We start from the raw sequence: 21,826 nt of genomic DNA, 5'->3' as shown, positions 1-21,826 counted from the left end.
AGTCTTTGTTATGTACGTCCTATTCTTACTCCTGGCAAAGGGCCAATAAGAGTCGCAATGGATAACGATTCGAACGGGTTTTAAACCTAATAATGTGAGATTGCGAGTACCTTGTTGAATGTTGACGCCTATTCTTTACTCATATAGTGGGTACGAACGTATTCTGACCCTATCGAACATTGGAAAGTTCAGTAAATTTGCTGAAAGTCTAGCAAACAGTTGAGAAGGGTTGGCCATCCTGAACCTTTAAAAAGCTAATAACAAAAAACGCCGTTGCCGGGGATCACAGGCGGGAATACTTACCACTATACTACAACGACCTTGTGTTCTACAACTGGGAATATTTAAGTTCTTATCAATGGGACACCCTCTAGCCGAATTTTTCCTTAGTGTGGACTGTGTTAAGGTGACCCTATTTCACCCTATCTTTTTATCCTATGCATGGAGATCCTTTCCCTTATGATTACAAAAGCGGAATCTAAGGGACTCATTGAAGGTATTAAACTATCACGGCATAGTCCTGCTATTTCTCATCTTTTATATGCTGATGATTCACCCTTGTGCCTCCGTCTGACTTCTTCAAGTTGTGAAACCTTGCGAAGCATCTTGAACGACTTCAGCTCTATGTCGGGTCAAATGATAAATAATCAAAAATCTTATATCAAGTTCAGCCCGAACTCTCCTGCTGATTTTAAAGAGCATATTATTGATATTTTGCAAGCGCAAACGAAGACTAAATTTGGTTCATATCTAGGCATCCCAATCGATTTAGGCAGGAGAAAAACTTCATCTTTTCAGTTTCTTCTTGACAAGATATCAAACAAAATTCTCTCCTGGGGACTAGCGCATTTTTCTCAAGCGGCTAAGTTGATTCTTATTAATTCGATCCTTATGGCTTCCGTTACTTATATTGCATCTGTTCTTCCTATTCCACAGCAAATCACCTCGAAAATCAATTTTTTGATTGACCTCTTCTGGTGGAAGAATTCCCAAAAGAAACGTGCTCAGCATTGGTTACCATTTGAGCAATTACAGCTATCAAAGACAAATGGTGGTCTGGGTTTAAAAAGCGCACGACTTATTAGCCAAGCAATGTTGGCTAAAAAATTTTGGCGCTGTCACCAACATCCAACCTCACTGATCTCAAAAATTCTCTGTCCAAAATACCGGAAAGATTTTCCTATTCCTGGCAGTATTTTGAAATATTCAAACGCTTCTTTTGCTTGGAAAGGAACTGTCAAGTCCACCTTCTTACTTCGTGACGGTATTGCGTGGAAATTTGGGAATGGAAGCTTAATTGATCTAAGGAATGACGCATGGGTTCTTGGGAATAAGCCTATTTTAAAGTCCCAGTCACAAGTGCAGACAATCAGTTTTGCGGATATTATGCTTGATTCCACTCATTGGAATTCGACAAATGTTTTTCAGTTCTTTAATAAATCTACAGCAACAAGTATTTGTGCTTTGGAACTTCCTCCTGAGCCTACAGATGACTATATATACTGGAAATTTACGGAAGACGGATTTTATTCAGCTAAGTCAGGATACTTGTTTCTTTTGGACAGAAGTCATCACTCATCTGCTTCAAACTCTCACTTTGCTTTGATCTGGAAACTTCCATGTCAACCTCACATCAAGATTTTTTTGTGGAAAATTGCCCATCATATTTTACCCACTGCCAACATCTTAATTCGCAGAGGTTTGATTGTTGATCATGCCTGCTGTTTTTGTAATCTCGAGTCTGAAACTTTGGCACACCTTTTCCGAGACTGCTGCATAACCAAAAGACTTTGGTTTGCTAGCCAACTCGGAATTCGGGTTGATTCATCCTCCAACATACCTTTACTGCTTGGATGAACAATTTTTTAAGTTACTTTTCGCTTTCCGGGAACCACGAACCTTATCAGGTCCTGCACTTCTCTTTACTTCTTTTTGCTATTTGGAAACATAGGAACAATGTTATCTTTCGGGATTGTCGGGTCAATCTTGCTGCTATTTTACAAAAAACTGATATGCTTTTCTCGCAACAGCTTGATTTCATGTTCAGATCTAAGAGTGATAAATATGAAATCAACTCGACTGATGTTGCCTGCCTTCGGATCCCTTCTCCAGAGCTCATTCACCATTACTTCAAGATTGAGGTTACTTTCAACAAAAAGACGTGGCAGGGCTCTTTTCGAATCCGTTGCAATGACAATATCATTCATGAAGTTCCGAACTTCTTCTGTAATTCTCATCTTCAATGTTCCATTACCGCCTTACTTGAAGCAATGTCTCATGCCTCAGCGTGTAAGCTTCAAGATGTACTTTTCACATTCGGAAACACCAGACTCCTTCAATTGCTTCACAAAAAGGACAAGCTTAAAGTTCCCGTTACATTTTCTAATAGTATGATGCGTATTAAATCTTATCTTAGCTGTAATTTTAAGTGGTATATTAGTGGCTATGTGTAATTCAACTTTTCTTGATTATAATATATAGTACACTTTTGTCAAAAAAAACTAGGAGTTGCTTTATTTTCATGTACTCCAGTAGAGTGTAGACTGATTATAATTCAACTTTTATGTTGACGCCAGTTGGAAAAAATCGTGTCTTGCGGGTTTTGGATGGATTGTCATTGGGCCTGAAGGGGAAACTAGATATGAAGGTTATCTATGTGGTCGGGCTGAATCTCCTCTTCAAGCTAAAGCACTTGGGGTGAAGGAGGTCATCTCTTGGGCACGGCAGGAGGGAATTCTACACGTTGAAATTTCCTCTGATTGTCTTTCGCTACTGACGCAATGGATGGGGAAGCAGGCAAAGCATCATCATATTAGGGGCATCTTACATGACATTTCTCTTATTTCATCCGGCTTTCATTGTTTGTGTTTTAGCTATGTTCGCAGGGACATTAACTACAGAGCTCATGCCTTGGCAAAACGGGCTATGAGTTCGTAATAGGAACCTTTCTTTCCAGCTGCCAAAAAAAAAAAAAAAAAAAAAAAAAAAAGTAGACAAATCAAATAAAATCTCTACTTCTCTGGTAACGTGCGTCTTGCTTCAGACGGGCCTTTTTAGTCTGAAATAATAAGACGGGATTTTGTAATCATTTTACAGTTAAATGTGACCACTATTGAAAAACCAGATTCTACATATAAGTTCGTAACACGCTATACCATTGTGGTTACATTTAACTATAAAATGGTCACATATGCCCGTCTGAAAAATAAGACGAAAAGTGTCCGTCTGAAATAAGAATTTGTGATTTTTCATATATATCCTAAAGAATTTTAAATATTCTCTTCATCTATAAATAGCGTCAAAATGGCAAATGCGAGATTTAAATTTAAAAGCGAAACGTAAGAGTATTAGACATCTGAATATTTTTTTTTTGGTGCATAGACATCTGAATATTTGATACACCCTTTTCCCCATTTTCTACATATATCACAATTCACAATGAGCCTTATATTTTAATGCTGGCGAGGTTACACTTATCACATTTACATCTTATACGTCGTTTTAAAGACAAAGTACTGGTCATAGACAAAATAAAAATTTTCATTCACAAAATTTTTTTTTTTTTTGTAAAGGAAACCATACGAGCGAATTTAGTGCTGATGGCCACTTAGACCTGGCAAATCAGGTCAACGGGTCGGGTTCGGGTCGGGCCAATTTGTGTCGGGTCATTTCGGGTTTCTAAAATATTCGGGTTAGTTCGGGTCGGGTCGGGTCATTTAGGGTTTACGGGTCTGTTCGGGTTTGTTGTTTCGGGTCAAGCGAATCGGGTCATTTCTGGTCGGGTCATCTTCGGGTCAACGTTTAAGAAGGAAAAAGGCATTTCAAGTCTTTTGGGGCCAATTAAAGTTATGTTTTGTCGGGTCATTTTCGGGTTGGGTAGTTTCGGGTCGGGTCATTTCAAGTCGGGTTAATACGGGTCTATGAAAGCTCGGGTCATTTTCGAGTCGAGTCGGGTTAATTCGGGTTTCGGGTGTCATTCGGGTGCGGCATTTCGGGTCAATTTCAAGTCTCGGGTCGGCCTTTTCGGGTCGGGGTTGATTTTGCCAGTGATGGGGTTCCAATCATTCTCCACAGTATTAATTTGGTTTTTTTGTTAACATTTTTATAGAAAACAAAAAAAATACGTATAATATTAAACAAATTTATGATCAAGAAACACTTAAAACAGCAATTATTTATGTGTAGCAAAATGCACCATTCAGAAGTTAATTACATATTGATGCGAGCAAAATTAAGTTAAAAGACTCAACGAGGCATCGGCCAAATGCCATGCTGCACTGTATGTGCGACTCGTGCATAAGAAGAAACAAACAATACACAACTCTTTCTCAGATTTCGGTTTTTTTTCATTCCCATACCTCCATCAACCATGTGTAAGGTTAATTAAAACAAAAAAAAATCATGGCACAATACCGTATTTTGAAAATAAACTGTATCTGCTCGCAAAAAGGAGCACCTTGTGAAGATGAGATGCACAGCTTCGTGCCTTGCGTCTTTATCCTAATGTGCCCTTGTTGCCCATGTACAGCTTCGTGCTTTTCAAAGCTAAGCATAACATTATTACATGTTGGAACTTCAAAAGAGATTGCTTCATTTATACAGCTTTTCAAAGAAGAATGTTCCAAATGAAGTCCAGTGAATATCCAAGTTCTATAACCAGTCTAGTGCTGATCAGCTCCAAATGACGACCCACCACGACAAGATTGTTGACATTTCCACAGTGCATTCAGTAGATTTCATACACCGAGCATCTGGGAAAGAGGGCATTAGAAATGCCATCTTCCCAATCCGATATACTTATAAATGTTCAATGCACACTACTTTACATCAGAACGAGGTTTAAGTAACCATATATACATATCCTTTAATGTAACAGAGGAAAGATGAGCAGCTAAAAAAGGCTCGACATATAAACAAATGATTAAAATCTCTCTTTTTGTGGTTTTCCTTTTCCTTAAAAAAATCGGAGTATTTGGCTATTCACTAGAATTGTATATTTCCAAAATATACAAAGAAAGTATGTCAAAAAAGGAACTGAAGGAAGGGTATGAATAAGATTATGATGGCACTAGCTATGCTCCTCTCTCATCTTATTCTATTGTATGAAATACGCACGAATCACCTCAACAACGGGTGCCTGGCACATAGGACACTTCCCCTTGCCCTGAAGCAAAACATTCGCACAATTTGTACATGTGCACATATGCCCACATCTGCGATATTGGAGGAAACAAAGACGTGAGAAGAGCTTGAGACAGAAAAATAGTGCTCGAATGAGATTCAGCTTTCCATCATTATACAACATTACAACATTTTCTGGATGCCTAAAAGCTTCCTCTCCTAGGGCCTAAGGCCTAAGGGGGGCCATGTGTGAAAAACGCAGATTACGAGTGACAAAATGAAAAATGCATTTACAAACTGCATAGCTCGATTGGTACTTGGTCATATAAGAAACTGCATGTTGTTTAACAAATCATTTTGAGTCCTTCCATCATACTACAAAGTACAAAGCCAATAAAAACGTGGATTTTGACTCCATTGGATGAAAGCAATATTTCAGTTATTGTGATTGCAAATTGATGACAATGACATAAAATAGCCGTTTGAGCTTGTGATTGGCAAAATCTGCCAACCATAGTGATTTATTATAATCCGTACTACTGAGTGCGCCATCTAAGAATCCCCTATATACTAAATGAATAGGTGAACTCTAAAATTTTCCCTCCAAAGAGCATCTTTTTAAATAAGGAAGCTATTGATAATTTAATTGTATTCACTAAATAAGGAAATTAATAATTATAATATATTTCGTTATATAATTCTTTTCATCAAAATAAATCTTTTTATCAAATTATATAATTTTCACTAAACACTAAACTATAATTTTAATTAAAGTATAAATAATACTCCGTATAAGACTATAAACTCTTAAATTTGTTATTGATATTATTATTTAAGAATGACTTGACTCATACGGAGTACTATTCATACTATGTATAAACAAAACTATAAATGGTTTTGATTACTTTCATAACAAAAAAAAGTTGAGAGAATTTATAAATTAAATCATTAGCATTGTGGTATAAAAAATACATTAAAAAAATATACATTTCAGCACATACTCAATTCTCTTAGATTAATTTTCAGTTTTAATTTATTTTTTACTTGAGACAAAATATAATAACGAGAAAAATGAACAATTAATGAGATACCACTATTATTTTACAGTTCAATTTTACTTAATTTTCTTGAATAAATTTACAATTCATTTTTTTTTCCTCATCAAAATATAATAACGTGAAACATGAAAAAGTAATGAGGTGTTAATTTAGCATTATTAAGTAATACAAATACAAAAACTCTATAAATACCGCGCATTTATTGCGCGGGATCTAAACTAGTTCAGATATTATGCTAATAAAACATTACCTGTACAACAAAGAGTCGATGTTGGTGCTAGAACATATGCAGCAGACGCCTTTTCTTACACTATCCCATTTGAAACTATCTTTAGGCAGTATGTTTTCAAGCGACTCTGTTAATAAATACAGTAAGAAATAAGGTACCAATTCAGAATCAGACATTTGTATCAAGAAACAAAATCACAGATACCTAAAAAGTAGCACACTAACAAGGAATTTAAAACTTAAAAGCATACCTGATGGGTTGTTTGATCGATTTAGAGCTGCTGAGACCTCCTGTCTTACTGATCGTTGCAGCTCAACTTGCATATCCATGCAAGCCTCTAACATCATCTGCATGTTATTCAGTCTTTGATGTAGCCTAGTCATGTCGATCCTCAAATCATTGATTAATTCCCATTTCTGATCAGAATGCAGATACAGCAATAATCAGAAGCACAAACATTTAAACAAGACTGTCTCACAGGATTATTTTGTACGACTACTCTATCAATAAATATCGGTTTAATTAATGGGTAAATGGGTCTGTATCACACGTTTGCCCTCTGCTTGGATAAACATTGAAATCTGAGAAGTGAAGGGGAGTGAAAGGAAGGGAAATGGAGACAGAAATTTCTCTCCAAAATTTCCTATGTTGGAAATTTTTGGAGATTAATCCCTAATAGCGATTATTTGGAAGAATTTGTTTTAGCTTGTATGATGAAAAATGGATCCTCCAAATCCTTCCAGTTCAAATTGCTAATAAAAAGTGGGATTTCGCCCCTTTCCCTTGATCTCTCCATCCAAACAAAAGATTTGTATGTGACCGTCTCTTGAGAGACTACCTCAATAAAAAATGTAAGCCTATTTAATGTTAAAAGAAATATAGGGGATATTCTAAGGTAAAGACATCATGTCTGAGCACGGTGTTTCAAGGTCTACTTATAATTGCATATCTGTGTATGAAAGTGAATTAGGTCTAATTCTCACAATTTTCGAGGATAAAGTGCAAGTAAGTTATCATTGTGAAGAAAACGTATAAACAAGTAATCACAACTTCAGCAGAAACCAGAGCTCCTTTTTCCATTAATAATGTTGCAATAACTGTGTCAAGATATCTGGCATGATCTTAAGATCAATGGATCATTGCATCAGGAAGAAAATAAGCAAATCCAATGTCACAAATCTTTCAAAGGTAAAAACTTTAAGCAGAACAAGTAACAGATAAAAGATCACAGAAATCAGGACTCCCACTTTGACTATTCGGCAACACTCTAGATTAACTCGATCAAGCACATACATCAACAGTGATACAGTTTTCTGGTAAGATATACAACGCAGCATTGCTCTTTGTGAAAAAAGTACTCCGTAAATGAGTTAGTTGTCATTCTAAAAGCTTTATAGGTGGCACCTCAAAAACAAAGATAAATGACACATTAAGTGACCAGGAGAGCATATGAATAGTAGCAAAGAAAGTGACCAGGATATAAGGGGACGTTTAGTTGGAGGTCTATAAGAAAGGGAAAGGGAAACAAAGTTATTGATTTCCTTTGTTGGTGTTTGTTTGACACAAACAAAGAGAATGAAATTCCCTTCCTTACCCCTCAATCCATCTAATTCCTTACCCCTCACCCCCCCAAGGTATGAGATTTCATTACCCTTGTTACCCTTCAACCACCTTCTTTACCTACCACCACACTTGCGACTCCCACCACACCAGTCACCATCAAGACGCCACCGCCACCACCAAAACCACCACCACAGCCACCCCACATAAACCACCACCACCGCCACAACCACCATGACGTCACCACCACCACAGCCACCCCATTGCCGCCACCACCACCACGACGCCACTGCCACCACCACTATCACCACCACCATAACCACCCCACCACCACCACAACCACCCCACCTAAACTACCACCCGCACACCAAAACAAACCACAACCCACCACACTTCATTTTCTTGATGTAACCAAACAACTAGTTAAGTTTTAGGTAATTCCTTACCTTTCCCCCTCTTACCCTTTCTAATTTCCTTTCCCTTTCCCTTTCCCTTTCTCTAACCAAACGCCCCCTAAGTCCCTTCTGTACATCCATTTATATCACCCCTTCTCGAATTTATTGATAAAACACATTGAGCATTACTTTTTACAATATACTACGGAGTACTTCGTAAAATAGCAACTTTTAAAAAATATACTACGAAAAAATGTTGCTTAATAAATCAAAGTTGACATATATCAAATCATATCTATAAATTGGACAATAGTGGTCAAAGACTCGAAGTTTAAATCAGTAGAACACCAAAGCCACCAAAGTCAAATGGGACAATCACAATATAAATTGGACGATTTAAATAGTTAAGAGTAATCCACTTACAGTTCCAGACTGCTGATGTATGTTTCGTCTCGCCCAATTGGTTTGATGCAACCCCCGTCCCCAGTCTGCCTGAGGTAGTGGTGGAGGTCGTGGAGGAAGTCTAGGTTCATTTCCATTTGCATGCGAGTCATGTGGTTCAGACTCTTCCCGTTCTGTGTGCAACAGTTCTTGATTTCTTGACACAAAATGAGGTAAAATTTCATGATGTTCCCAGTCATCAGGAGCATCAGTTTGCCTATCCACATAAGACTGTATTAGCCGGTCTAGGTTCTCTCGAAAATCACTGTCAAGAAGACTTGAAACTCTTCTCCTAAAATAGAAACATGTCCAATAGTTAGTGCCTCGTGAGAGACACAACAAGAAATTGACGTCACGGTACAATAATGAAAAGAAAAAAATAGGAGGAAACAAAAACATGATATATAGTTAATATACAAATAAAGAATTATTTATTAAAAATAATGTTTTAAAAATTAAAAGATTATCAAAATGGGGTTAAACTAAAACTAGTTAACGAAATAGGGGGTCCACATAGGATCGGATCTTATAAAGCTGGGGAAAGGAAACGCCATGGCGGATGGCATGTTCAATACTGGTGAATATTTATTTTCCTATTGTATGCTATATTCAGTATATGGTGTTAGTAGTAGACACTCAAATTCTGGTGACAAAGTGATTTCAGCCTACTCTTTAGATGGAGAGACGCGAGATCGATTCCCCCTGCTGTAGAATTTTTTTCACAGAAGTTATTTTAGTACATCTGAAACTAAAAAACTCGTTGGGGACGCCTGGGGTTCGAACTCGAGACCTTTAGGAAAAGTAGAGTGATACAACCAACTTCACCAACATACCGGAATGAAATAAAATCTTGTCAAACTAAAATGAATCAAATTTCATGGGTTAATGTAAAAAATAGAGCACACCATCCCAAGTGGCGTGTACCGCCACGCACACTGGCGTATATTACCTTTCCTCGGCTTCGGAAAATCTGATCATACATGGACCTTATTTCGCTAAGTATGTTTAAGTCGACCTCATTTTACTACTTTTTTATTTTAAAAAATATTCACAAAAAAGGGGGTTTTGTATGGATTAAGTGTGCAAAAAGCAGCAAGAGCAAGGACAAACACCTGTTGACAAGCTCCCTAAGCTCTATGTGGTATACGTTCTCATCATCAGAGAAATAATATGTATCAACAACCCTGTCAGAAGCCAATCCAGAACCAGAAACCAATCCCAGCCAATCTCTTCCAGTTTCCAGAGAATGGTTCTCATCCCAGTACTCGTCTTGGTCAATCTGTTCTACACCTTCATCTTCAAGTGCTTCGTGAGATTGAACTTCAACTTCACCTGCCCAGCGGGGTCTGTCTGTTTCTGCTTGATTATCTCTCCATTGGTCAGAAAAGGGACTACCTTCCCATACACTCTCAAACTCCAAAACTCCTTCTTGCCAGTCCAACTCTGGCACATTCAAGTCATGATCATTGAGATTTCCTGATATATCGAGCTGATCATCCACTGCATTATGCACGTCAGCTTCTTCCCTAACAGAGAAATCTTCATGGTCTATTTCATGTCCACTTCCAGGAGATTCTTGGGCATTTATATCTAAAACTTCATCATTGGAAGAACCATTGGAATTGACACTGGTGGATGTCTCTGGTCTACTCTCCACAATGTTGTTGGTGTCACACTCAAGCCTACCTTCAACGTGGGTGCCCAACTGGTGAGAATCCATTTCTTCGTTGCTGCAGTTTCTTACAGTGTTGCATGGTTCGGTGTTAGATTCGTTTCTTGGAGGAGATTCAAGTTCATAGAATGCTGCTGGGTTTAAATTTAAAGCACCCTGACTATGTAGTTTGTGAACGGCATCCATTCCAGTGCCGACAGTTCGGTTCGAAGATTGGACCACCGAACCCGGAACCATGCAACCATGCTGAGTCGGATGATTCAAATCAGCTGATGGACCAATACCAGGGTCCACACTTGGTAGGGCTGTTGATGGAGTGACATCGACGGCACCAAGAGGAGATGTTTCGTCATGAGAAACATTAAGCACATCAGCAGTAGGATCATTTAGATCTGGAGCACCATCGAGGATCTCACTAGCGCAGTTAGCCTGGCTTCCATCATCTCTAAAAGCATCGGAATCATTGTCAGAGGAACCGTCAGATACGTCACTTGCTTGCACATGAGGGTTGTTGTCCAATCTCGACATGAAACCTTCCCTGCAATGAACGCAAGGGATTAACACTAATGGCTTATACTTTACACTGAGAACTGAAACTGCACTGATTATGAAAATAATAACAGAAACAAGATTACCCATGTGCCTCAAGGACTCCTGAAATTGTCATATATGGGGGTCAGACGTATGCAGCCTTAGCCTTGAGTTAGCAAGACAAAGAGGTTGTGTCCAAATGACTCAAAATGAAAATTGCCTCGAGAAATAGCATCAAACTACTACTACTACTTCACCATGAAAGAAGCGTACTAAAGATGACATTAGGATAAATTAGAATAATTAAGACATATTTCTCTGAGGTTGAGAATTGAATTCCAGCATACTGGAGTTTCGGTTTGCCTCCACAAAAGGTATGAAATGTAATTGACACGTTTATTATCAAAGATTTCAAAAGAATTCAGAGTTCTCAAATAGGTCTAGAGGAGACAGACCTCACTTGTCAAGAGGAAACATAAACCTCACTTGTCATTTGTTAATACAAGTTATGTTGCTCACAAACTATACTTCTAACTGTGTGCCGGATAACCAACACTCAAAAATGACAGGGTCGTTTCCCCTGCAATAGCAAAGCGATAATTCCAATAGACTCTTGGCTGAAAATGGGTTGACCACTGAACCATGTGGTACTCGACAAGGTTGTTTCCCTGCAATAGCGGAGAGATAGCTTCCAACTCACTGTTGGCCGCAAATGGGTTAAACGTGTGGTACTCTTTGGAAAAAGCAGTGCACGAAAATTTGACGAGTAATTTTGATGTAGTACAGCATATTCCAAAGTCAAAAGAAGTATACCACGGTTCCATTTGAAATAAACAGATGCCTGCTGAGCAAATATGACTATATGAGATAATAGTCTAATACACAACACAAGAATACAGATGCGTTTGACTAGAGTACAATTCTACCATCTAATCTTCCAATTCAAAACACGTGTATGAAATACATCTCATCATATCATAATATAGATAACCACAATAGAAATCATACGATTCCTTCAACTTCATAAGAGCAATATCATCACAAAACCAACAAAAACTCACGATATAACTTCAGAAATGCTGCCGATTAGCACAACATTTATTGAAATGTCTTACCTCAAACCTGACACAGTTTGACGTTGCCTGAGCAATCCAAGTTCACTTTCTGCAGCTGAACTAGGCCTCCTCAACTCAGTTGACCTCCTCCTATTCTGAAGGGACCTGAGTCTAAGTAATGCCTGCAAGTGATGTAAAAAATGCTACAGTCAATTTTCAAATATAAACACATATCTTGCCTCCAGAATCCGCATATAAAATTACAATAGCAGAATTTATCTTCAATAGCAAAAATCAAAATGGGAACATGCTACAGTAGAAAAGCAAGTAAAAGTATCTCCCTCCACCAATGAACAAACTTCCTGATTTAATTTGCACAAAAAATAAGAAAAATAGTAAGATGCACAAAAAAAAAGCAGGGCGTCAGAAGTTATTCATGGGCACCAAAAATGGAAACCAGGAAGTTTAAATGTGAACAGGAAATTTTTGTCAACAAAATATTATTCTGTAATACTAAAACCCTTAGGATGGATGCACAATGAACTACACTTCTACCTGAATACGCCCACGGTGAGCAAAGCCACTAACTGGCCGAGTCCCCCCCAAACACTGAAGCTCGTCCCGTCGTTCCTGTTCCTTCTTAACCAGTAAATCAAGAAGAGCCTGTCTACCACATAATCTGCGAATCTGCCTCCGACTGTTTTCAGGTTGACGTTCATCATGATTAGAAACTTGTCCATTATGGAAATGTTCAATCTGAGATGCAATCCCAGTAACCTGATCTCCTCTACTGCCAGCGCGTGCTTCCCTTTGCTGACTAGTCAAATGAACCCAATCCCTCACAACTCGGACCCTCTCCCGATCATTATCACCAAACCGTTGACTCCTTGAACCTCTATTAATGTGAGCAGCATGACGAGTCCCAGAATTTCCGCCATTGATCATCCACTCCCGGAAAATTTTCCTAACTCTCTCTCTTTCGACTTCTCCTAAGTCACGAGAATGCCTAGAAGTCATGCTCCTACGGTCCTCCTGCTCGTTGACATGGCCCAATTGAGACTCGAAATTGATAACAGACCCATTTTCACTCTCACTTGAATCCTCCTGGCTACCTCTTACTTCACCTTCTCGAAAGCTAGACAAGTCATCATTTCCTTCTTGAGGCACCCTTGACCTCCCTCTCTCACGGCTTGAATTCCTAGTACGCTCATCCTCAAGTTCCCTCCACATCCGAAGAATTGAGGACGCACGGGTGCTTCTAATCCTTTGATTTCCACGCCGTCCTGATGCTGATGATAAAGACTCCACATGAATGGTTGAGTCAAGTATTGGAACATTTGGCAACCCTGCTATTGCCATATATATCTACTTCAACCTAACAATGTCTCAACTTCAAACAACAAAATAAAAAAATAACCCAACTCAACAATAATTTACCATTCAACCCCCCTCTCTGATATATCAAACAAACAACCGAATCAAAAAATCACCAACAGTGCACACCCTTAATTAAAAAAACTCGGTCACACTATCGTTTTAATTTTCGAATGATTGGATTATTACACCTGCACAGCAAATTCAAATGCCTTCAATTAATCATAAGCATCGCCGATATCAAATTTGACTATAAATCACCTATAAAAACATGTTACTGAGCATCAACCCTTGAAAAAAAAAAAAATCAATTGACAAAACTTCCACAAAAAAAGTGCTTAAAAATCCAAAACTCTATCTCCTTCAATCAATAAAACCCAGAAATTTCAACCCAAATACCATCAACCACTCACTCAAATAAGCATGACCCATTTTTAAACCTCAACCAATAAAACAAAAACCAACAAAATCACCACAAAAACCCAGAAACAAATTTCAAAATTAAGCCATTTCCCAATTCCAATACTCAAACTTTGTGAAAAATAATAAAGAGATGAAAAATCCACAAAATATAGGCATAACAGAAGAATGTTAGTTTCAGTAATATAATATGAACAATAAGAATGGTAGTGAAAATGATAGCATAGATCGTGAAGGCACACCCATAATATTTAATTACAATCATACAAATTAAAGATAACAAATGAAGAACAAGACATTGTTTGAAACTTCCAAGCAAAGAGAAGATAGTAAATAATAAATAATTAAACAAATAAACATTCATAATGCAAAATGTAATAGTTTTAGTAGTACCTGTTTAACAACCCACAAATAAGGAGGGTTTTTTCTTTGCTTCAATTTCAAAGACTTTTTAAGGGGGAAAAAACTATCTTATCGCATTCTTTTGGATCAATTTGTCAATCAATTGAATTGGATTGAATTGAATCAAGGGAAGAAGGGAAATGAATCAATCGAATCGAACTTAATAGAGCTAAATTGAACTGAACTAAATCAATCAATTGAATCAATCGATCAATCAATCGAATCAAATAAAAATAAAAAGATTATAATAATAATAACACAATACTACTACTACTAATAATAATAATAATAATAATAATAATAATAATAATAATAATAATAATAATAATAATAATAATAATAATAATAATAATAACAATAATAATAAATATTATAATAATATTATTCATTATTATTAATAATAATATATTAATATAATATAATAATAATCTAATAAGTTATATAAAAAATAAAATAGTAATATAATAATAAATATAGTAATAATAATATACAATATAAATGATAACATTAATAATAATAACTAAAAAAATAAATATGATAAGTATAATATAAATATTATAAATAATAATAACAATTAATATAAATAATATGTTGGAGCTGGTGTCCTCCACAAATTAGTGTGATAACATTTATAAATCTATTATAGGTTCACAAGGGTATACTTCGTATTTTATTAGTTGATTAACGATTACCTAATAATGGTTGGCTTGCTAGAAAGTTTGACGTTATTATCATACTGATGGCGGTGATCAATTGGTCCCTAAAAGTCACACTTAAAGGATGTGTATGAGAGATGTGATTATGGAAATGTAATCACATTGATGTTTTATATGACTTAAAGGTTAGTCCATATATTTGACTAAACAGTTAGTCAATGTGATGATGAGACGATTATTTAATGCCGATTAAATAATATTAGCTAAGACGAATTAACTTGTTAATTCGTAAATTGAATATAAACTGTTATATTTAATTAATGTATATAATGTTAGCTTAAACGAATTAAGATGTTAATTTGTAATTAAACATAATCGGTTATATTTAATTAGCTAATTATAAATATGCGATATTTATAGTTAAAGTATATATTATACGAGATTGTCATAATAAATTTTTACAGACCGGTATTAATAAATCGACTGCAAGCTGTTGTGTGTAGACTCATTAATACGGAATAAAATAAATGACAATTTATAATTATACACTTTATATACATTTTGTAAGACTACCAAAATAAGAAGATTTAATCTCCTTATTTTGGGTAGTAGGTAAAACCGAAAAGAGTAAAAAGAGGAAGAAAAAATCTTCCTCTAATGACTCCTTTACACGGTTAAAAAGAGGTGAATAAGAGATTATTTCTCTCTCAACTCTTTTGACCTAATTCACTCATCATTCACACAAAAAACCCTAAAAATTATTTTACATTTTGGGGATCTATTCTAGCAAGAACAAAGGCATTTCTTATAGTATCTTGGGTGCAACGATTAGGCGAATATCATTGCGATATTGTTCTTAGGCCGATTTTGCTAGGACTGAAGGTTATTTCATAATCTCTCTATTTTGTTTATGCTATTTCATTTATGACTCGTATTCATAATTATAATTTCGTTATAATCCTTATAATTTAAAGGGACGTATACCGATATTTCCTACAAGTGGTATCAGAGCCAAGGCCACGAAATTATTTTTAATGATTTTCATAAATGATGTAAACAAAAAAAAGGGGGTTTCGGGAAAATAAATTAGGGTTTCGGTTGATAAAAATTTTTTTTTGCCGATTTGAAATTTTTTTTCCCAGCCGAGATGTTTTCGGTTTTTGTTGTTTTGATTTCCATTTTGATTTGTTCATATTGTTGTTTTAATCGGTTAAGATGATAATATGATAATTTGTAGATGTTTTGATTTAATGATTAAATTAAAATGTAAATGGAATCGTGTTTGTTGATGTTAAATTGTTTTGCTATATAGTTTTTGGCGTATAAGTTAATTTAACAAATGTTCAAATCAATTGTGATAATCAGTTTGATCATGATTTAGATATTCATTTTAATAGGTTAAATTGAATAATCTAGTTTGAATATATGTTTAAATTACAAGTTGTTTATGCCAATCTTGTTCTTATAGCAACATTAAACAATTTGTTCATCTTAATTTAATTTTTTTTTCGATAAAAGGGGCCTGTTTTTATTCCAGCCGTGAGCTAAAGAAAAAAAAAATTGTTTTTTTTGTTTCGGTTTGTTGCTGAATTGCCGAGACTTAAGAAAAAAAAATATGGTCTGTTTTTGTTTTTGCAATATGCCGAGAGCTGAAAATTTTTTTGTTTTTTTTTCTGGATTGCCAAGGCCAAAAAAAAGAAAAAAAGGGTTTTTTTTGTTTTATTTTTGGCCAATATTGATTATACATTAAATTAATAATGTATTATTAATTGTTGTGAAGAAGTTCACAATTAAAGATATCTAATTATTTTAAAGAGGTTTAAAATAATATTGGATTAATTCATATTACAAGTTTAATATGTATTAAGATTGAATTTATTGTGAGTAATTGAGGAATTGTCACATAATTTGATCATTTAAATAGGTGGTTTGGATAAATTAATCTACATAATTAAGGAATTATGTCTTGCATGTTTAATTTATTAGTTGATGCAATTTTTTTTGTTGAATGAATCGTTGAATGGATTTATTTACGTATTTTTGCAATCGGTTGTAATTTGTAATACCTAGTGTGGCCTTAGTTAAATTATGTTTTCGTAATGATGGAAACATAATTTTTAATGTAATTTGAGATCTCGAATCTCCTTTTATTTTCTTTAAGTATTATGTTTTGAAATTAGAATGTAAATAGGTTTATTTTGTAATTTTAATTGTAATTTTAAAGAAGACTAAAGATGGAGATTGGAGCTCACTCCCGCTACATGGACCAAGATGGAACATCAAGACAAGCTTCTCGGGTCCAAGGATGGATTCCAAAGTTGTATTTATGTTCATTTTGATAGATAGGCCACACTAGGACTTTATTTTTGTTTTACGTTTTACCGTTCTTATTGCTTTTCATTCACATGATAGTTAGTGCATCATTTTCCGCCTAAAACCAAACCACCTACTAAAATGCATGAAAATTGACTCATATAGATTGAATGTTAGTTTTCATAGACATACAGATGTCACACTATTTAAGCCATCACCTTAGTTTATTCATTCACGCATGCTAGATATTAGTTCACTTAAAATGAATTAAAATAAAGTTGATGGGACCTCTAAAACGGAAATTGAGACTAGTCTTTATAAGGGCAAACAACTATGAATCCCTTCTTCGTCGGTAGGCATAATATGACCCCTTCTACGTTGGGTAAGTAGTTTGTGTTGACTTAGTTTATCTCAACATTATAGTCCGAAGAGTTTCTCGTGATTATGATGGACTAAAGATAGAATTTACAGAAATTTATCGACCAAGAATTCTAACATTAGAATTAGCCAAAAGGTTGGCTTATCAATTTACAGATAATTGAGTCTTGGAATCATTTATATAATTCTTGAGGGAGGTCAACTGTATAATTGCTTGAGTCTTCGCTTATAACAGTTTTGCATTAAGACTTAAAATCATAACGATGCATATGCTTATTATTTTTATTCTTCTTTTCGCAGTGTAGAATACGTTTATTTTGATAATACTGTTACAACAAATGGCTGGAAATAACGAAATCCCAATGCCGAGTGCCACACTTGGACGCGAGTCCTGGCTTAAAGTTTTTATGGACAACATGAATCAGTTCACATGACTGAAGAGGATGGGTCCAACTTTGCAGACTGGGAGGCAGCACTACGGAATGCTGCCATTGCTGACGGTAAGCTCAAGTACTTAATCGAGCCAATACCGGTAAACCTGGCCCCAATGCGGGGAGTTAACGAGTCACTTGCTTATAGTGACTTCGTCATGGAAGCGGGTGCGATAAAGAACGCACTCATCTTTGCAATGGAAACCAATTTGCAGAGACGCTTCATTGCCCAAGGTGCAAACAAGATTTTCACCACGCTCACTAACGAGTTCTCAAAAGCACCGAGAATCGTTACTTATGAGCATACATGTCGCTTCTTTGATGCGAAACTCCAGAAGGGCCAACCGGTTAGCCCACACATTCTTAACATGATTGAGAATGTCGAGAAATTGGAGGCACTTGATTGTAAAATCAGTGAGAGCATAGTCATTGACCGTATGCTTCATTCACTTCATGATGGGTTTGCCCTTTTTAGGGCGAATTACTACATGAATGACTTGAAGAAAAGTCCTCATGAGCTACACTCACTTCTCGTACAGACCGAGAAGGATATGAAATTGAGTGGGAGCATGAAGCAGGATGTTCTCATGATTTCCAACAAGAATAAGGGTAAGGGCAAAGCTCCCGACGACCTAACTGTAGGTAAGCCAAAGTTTAAGAAGCCAGGAAACGGTAAGAGTGGGCCTGGTGAGACTAGTGGCTCACAAGGTAAGGCAAAGAGCAACGGCGGTGACATTGAGTGCCACCATTGTCACAAGACTGGACATTGGAGGAGGAACTGTCCCGTGTACCGTGAGGACATAAAAGCAGGCCGCGTCGTTCCTGTTGGTATGTCATCTTATATTCATATGATTGAGATTAACCATGCAAGTTTCGGAACTTGGGTACTTGATATTGGTTGTGGTTCTCATCTGTGTAATCATTTGCGGGGCCTAAAAAACATCACACCTCTCGGAAAGGGTGATGTGGACTGCGAGTCGGAATGGAGCTAGAGTTGCTGCAGTCTCGAAGGGAACATATGTAATCCAACTCCTAGTGGTTTTGAGTTATATTTATATAACTCATTACTATGTACCCATTTGTCTAAGAACATTATTTCATTTCCGTACTTGATAAAGACGGTTTTTCATTTTCAATAAAGGATAATAGCTGTATTTTCTCTTTCAATGAAATGATTTATGGCAAGCAGTTTCCATGAATGGAATTTACATCTTAGATCAAACTACAGATATATTACACGTGAATAATAAGAAATTAAAGGTTGGTGACAAAGATCAAACCTATCTATGGCATTGTCGAATGGGACACATAAATGAGAAACGTGTAAAGAAACTCGTCGATAATGGGACTATTCCCGCATTCGATTTTTCTACATTTGGCACGTGTGAATCATGTCTTATCGGCAAAATGACTCGAATTTCCTTCAAAGGTGTTGGAATGCGCGCTAGTGACCTATTAGGACTCATACATACTGATGTATGTGGACCTATGTCAATTACCGCTAGAGATGGCTATAGATATTTTATCACTTTCACGGACGATTTGAGTAGATACAGATATGTCTACTTAATGAAGCATAAAAGTGAGTCCTTTGAGAAATTCAAGGAATACCAGAACAAGGTTGAGAACCAACTGGTTAGAAAGGTTAAAGCACTCCGTTCAGATCGGGGTGGCGAATATCTTTCAAATGAGTTTGATCAACACCTTAAAGACTGTGGAATCGTTTTACAGTTAACTCCACCTGGAACACCTCAATTAAATGGTGTGTCCGAACGGAGAAATCGAACATTACTTGATATGGTTCGATCCATGATGAGTCACACGGTAGTACCTGATTCATTATGAGGTTTTGCTCTTTTGTCAGCTGCTCTTATTCTTAACCGAAGTCCGACTAAAGCTGTCGACAAGACTCCATATGAAATGTGGAAGGGAACGGTCCCTAACTTGTCCTTTATTCGGGTTTGGGGCTGCGAGGCTTATGTCAAGTGGAGACACGAGGATAAGCTCGGCCCGCGATCGGTCAAGACATACTTTATTGGTTATCCAAAAGGAATGTTTGGTCATTACTTCTATTCGTCTATCAAACAACGAGTTTTTGTTGCGGCTAGTGCAAAGTTCTTAGAGAAAGAATTTCTCGAGAACAAGACAAGTAATAGAACCTTCGAGCTGTCGAAGATTCCAGAACCAACAACCGAGGAACAGATGGAGGAAGTTGTTCCTCCAACTGATGATACGGTTAATATTCCTCAGGAACCTAGGAGGTCGGGTAGAGTCTCTAATCCTCCGGACAGATACATTGGTATGGTCGAGGAGAGTGACGTTTTACTCCTAGAGAGTAATGAACCCACTACCTATAAAGGTGCAATGACCTGTTTCGACTCAAAGCTATGGATTGAAGCCATGCAATCCGAGATGGACTCCATGTATGAGAATGACGTATGGGATCTAGTTGATTTACCTAATAAGGTAAAACCTCTACAGTGCAAATGGCTTTACAAAATAAAGAGTTCTGTAGACGGGCAACCAGATACCTATAAGGCACGACTAGTGGCAAAAGGTTTCACTCAAGTGCACGATTTGCATTATGATGAAATTTTTGCACCCGTAGTTATGTTGCGTTCCATTCGGATTATCTTAGCGATTGCCGCTTTTCATGACTATGAAATTTGGCAAATGGATGTGAAAACCGCCTTCTTAAACGGTTATTTGGAGGAGGAGTTGTACATGGTGCAACCCGAAGGTTTCATAGATCCTGAGAATACTAAGAAAGTGTGCAAGCTAAAGCGTTCCATTTATGGACTTAAGCAAGCTTCTCGGAGTTGGAATCATCGTTTCGACCAGGTGATAAAAGAGTATGGTTTCACTCGATCGGTCGAGGAACCATGCTTATATATCAAGTCGAGTGGGAGCAAGATTGTTTTCTTGATATTGTATGTCGATGACATACTCTTGATTGAGAATGACATTCCTCTCTTATCTTCGATTAAATGATGGTTGAAGAACCATTTCCAGGTGAAAGATCTGGGTGAGACACAACGCATATTGGGAATCCTTATCTACCGAGATAGATCACGACGGACGTTATCACTTAGTCAGGAGTCTTATTTGGATAAGATTCTTGAAAGGTTCAGCATGACCAACTCCAAGAAGGGGAACCTTCCAATGACGTCTGGGATGTAGTTGAGCAAGTCTCAGTCACCCACGACGCCTGAAGGTATTGAGCACATGAGTCGTGTTCCTTATGCATCTGCAATAGGATCAATCATGTATGCCATGATATGCACACGTCCAGACGTGGCATATGCATTGAGTATGACGAGTCGGTACCAAAAGAATCCAGGTGAAATACACTGGATAGCTGTTAAAAACATCCTTAAGTACCTACGGAGGACTAAGGATAGGGTATTGACTTATGGAGGAGATACTAAGCTATGCGCAATTGGTTACGCAGATGCTAGCTTCCAAACGGATCGAGATGATTCAAAATCTCAGTCCGGGTTCGTCTTCACTCTTAATGGTGTTGCGGTCACCGGAAGAGTTCCAAACAGGATGTTGTAGCGATTCTACCACCGAATCCGAGTACTATGCCGCTTGAAGCAAAAATGAAGCTATATGGATGCGTCAATTCTTACAAGGACTTACGATAGTTCCTAGTTCAAATGACCCGATCACCATCTATTGTGACAATAGAGGTGCCATCTTCCAGGCTAAGGAGCCAAAGTCTAGCAACAAATATAGACATGTACATCGGAAAGCTCACCTAATTCGTGATTACGTGGAGCAAGAAGAG

At 36.8% G+C, this 21,826-nt stretch overlaps 2 protein-coding genes across 2 annotated transcripts; one reads left to right on the top strand and one right to left on the bottom strand.

The window, feature by feature from the left end:
- The first annotated feature begins 441 nt into the window (after positions 1–441).
- On the top strand, positions 442–2,937 carry LOC141620241 (uncharacterized). Its single transcript, XM_074437164.1, has 3 exons — positions 442–1,793; positions 1,952–2,431; positions 2,577–2,937. The coding sequence occupies exons 1-3, from the start codon at positions 442–444 to the stop codon at positions 2,935–2,937; spliced, it is 2,193 nt and encodes a 730-aa protein (XP_074293265.1).
- A 1,204-nt stretch (positions 2,938–4,141) lies between these two features.
- On the bottom strand, positions 4,142–14,319 carry LOC141616822 (uncharacterized). Its single transcript, XM_074433974.1, has 8 exons — positions 14,250–14,319; positions 12,618–13,627; positions 12,123–12,244; positions 9,917–11,014; positions 8,787–9,096; positions 6,659–6,824; positions 6,430–6,535; positions 4,142–5,213 (listed from the first exon to the last, which is right to left on the bottom strand). Exons 2-8 carry the CDS (start codon positions 13,419–13,421, stop codon positions 5,096–5,098), a joined length of 2,724 nt encoding a protein of 907 aa, XP_074290075.1. The 5' UTR covers positions 13,422–13,627; positions 14,250–14,319; the 3' UTR covers positions 4,142–5,095.
- Between the last annotated feature and the right edge of the window lie 7,507 nt (positions 14,320–21,826).

The sequence above is a fragment of the Silene latifolia genome, chromosome X (genome assembly GCF_048544455.1).
Source record: "Silene latifolia isolate original U9 population chromosome X, ASM4854445v1, whole genome shotgun sequence".
NCBI classification, from domain to species: domain Eukaryota; kingdom Viridiplantae; phylum Streptophyta; class Magnoliopsida; order Caryophyllales; family Caryophyllaceae; genus Silene; species Silene latifolia.
The sequence above is the reverse complement of the archived record's forward strand: the minus strand, read 5'-3'. Positions and strand labels throughout refer to the sequence as shown.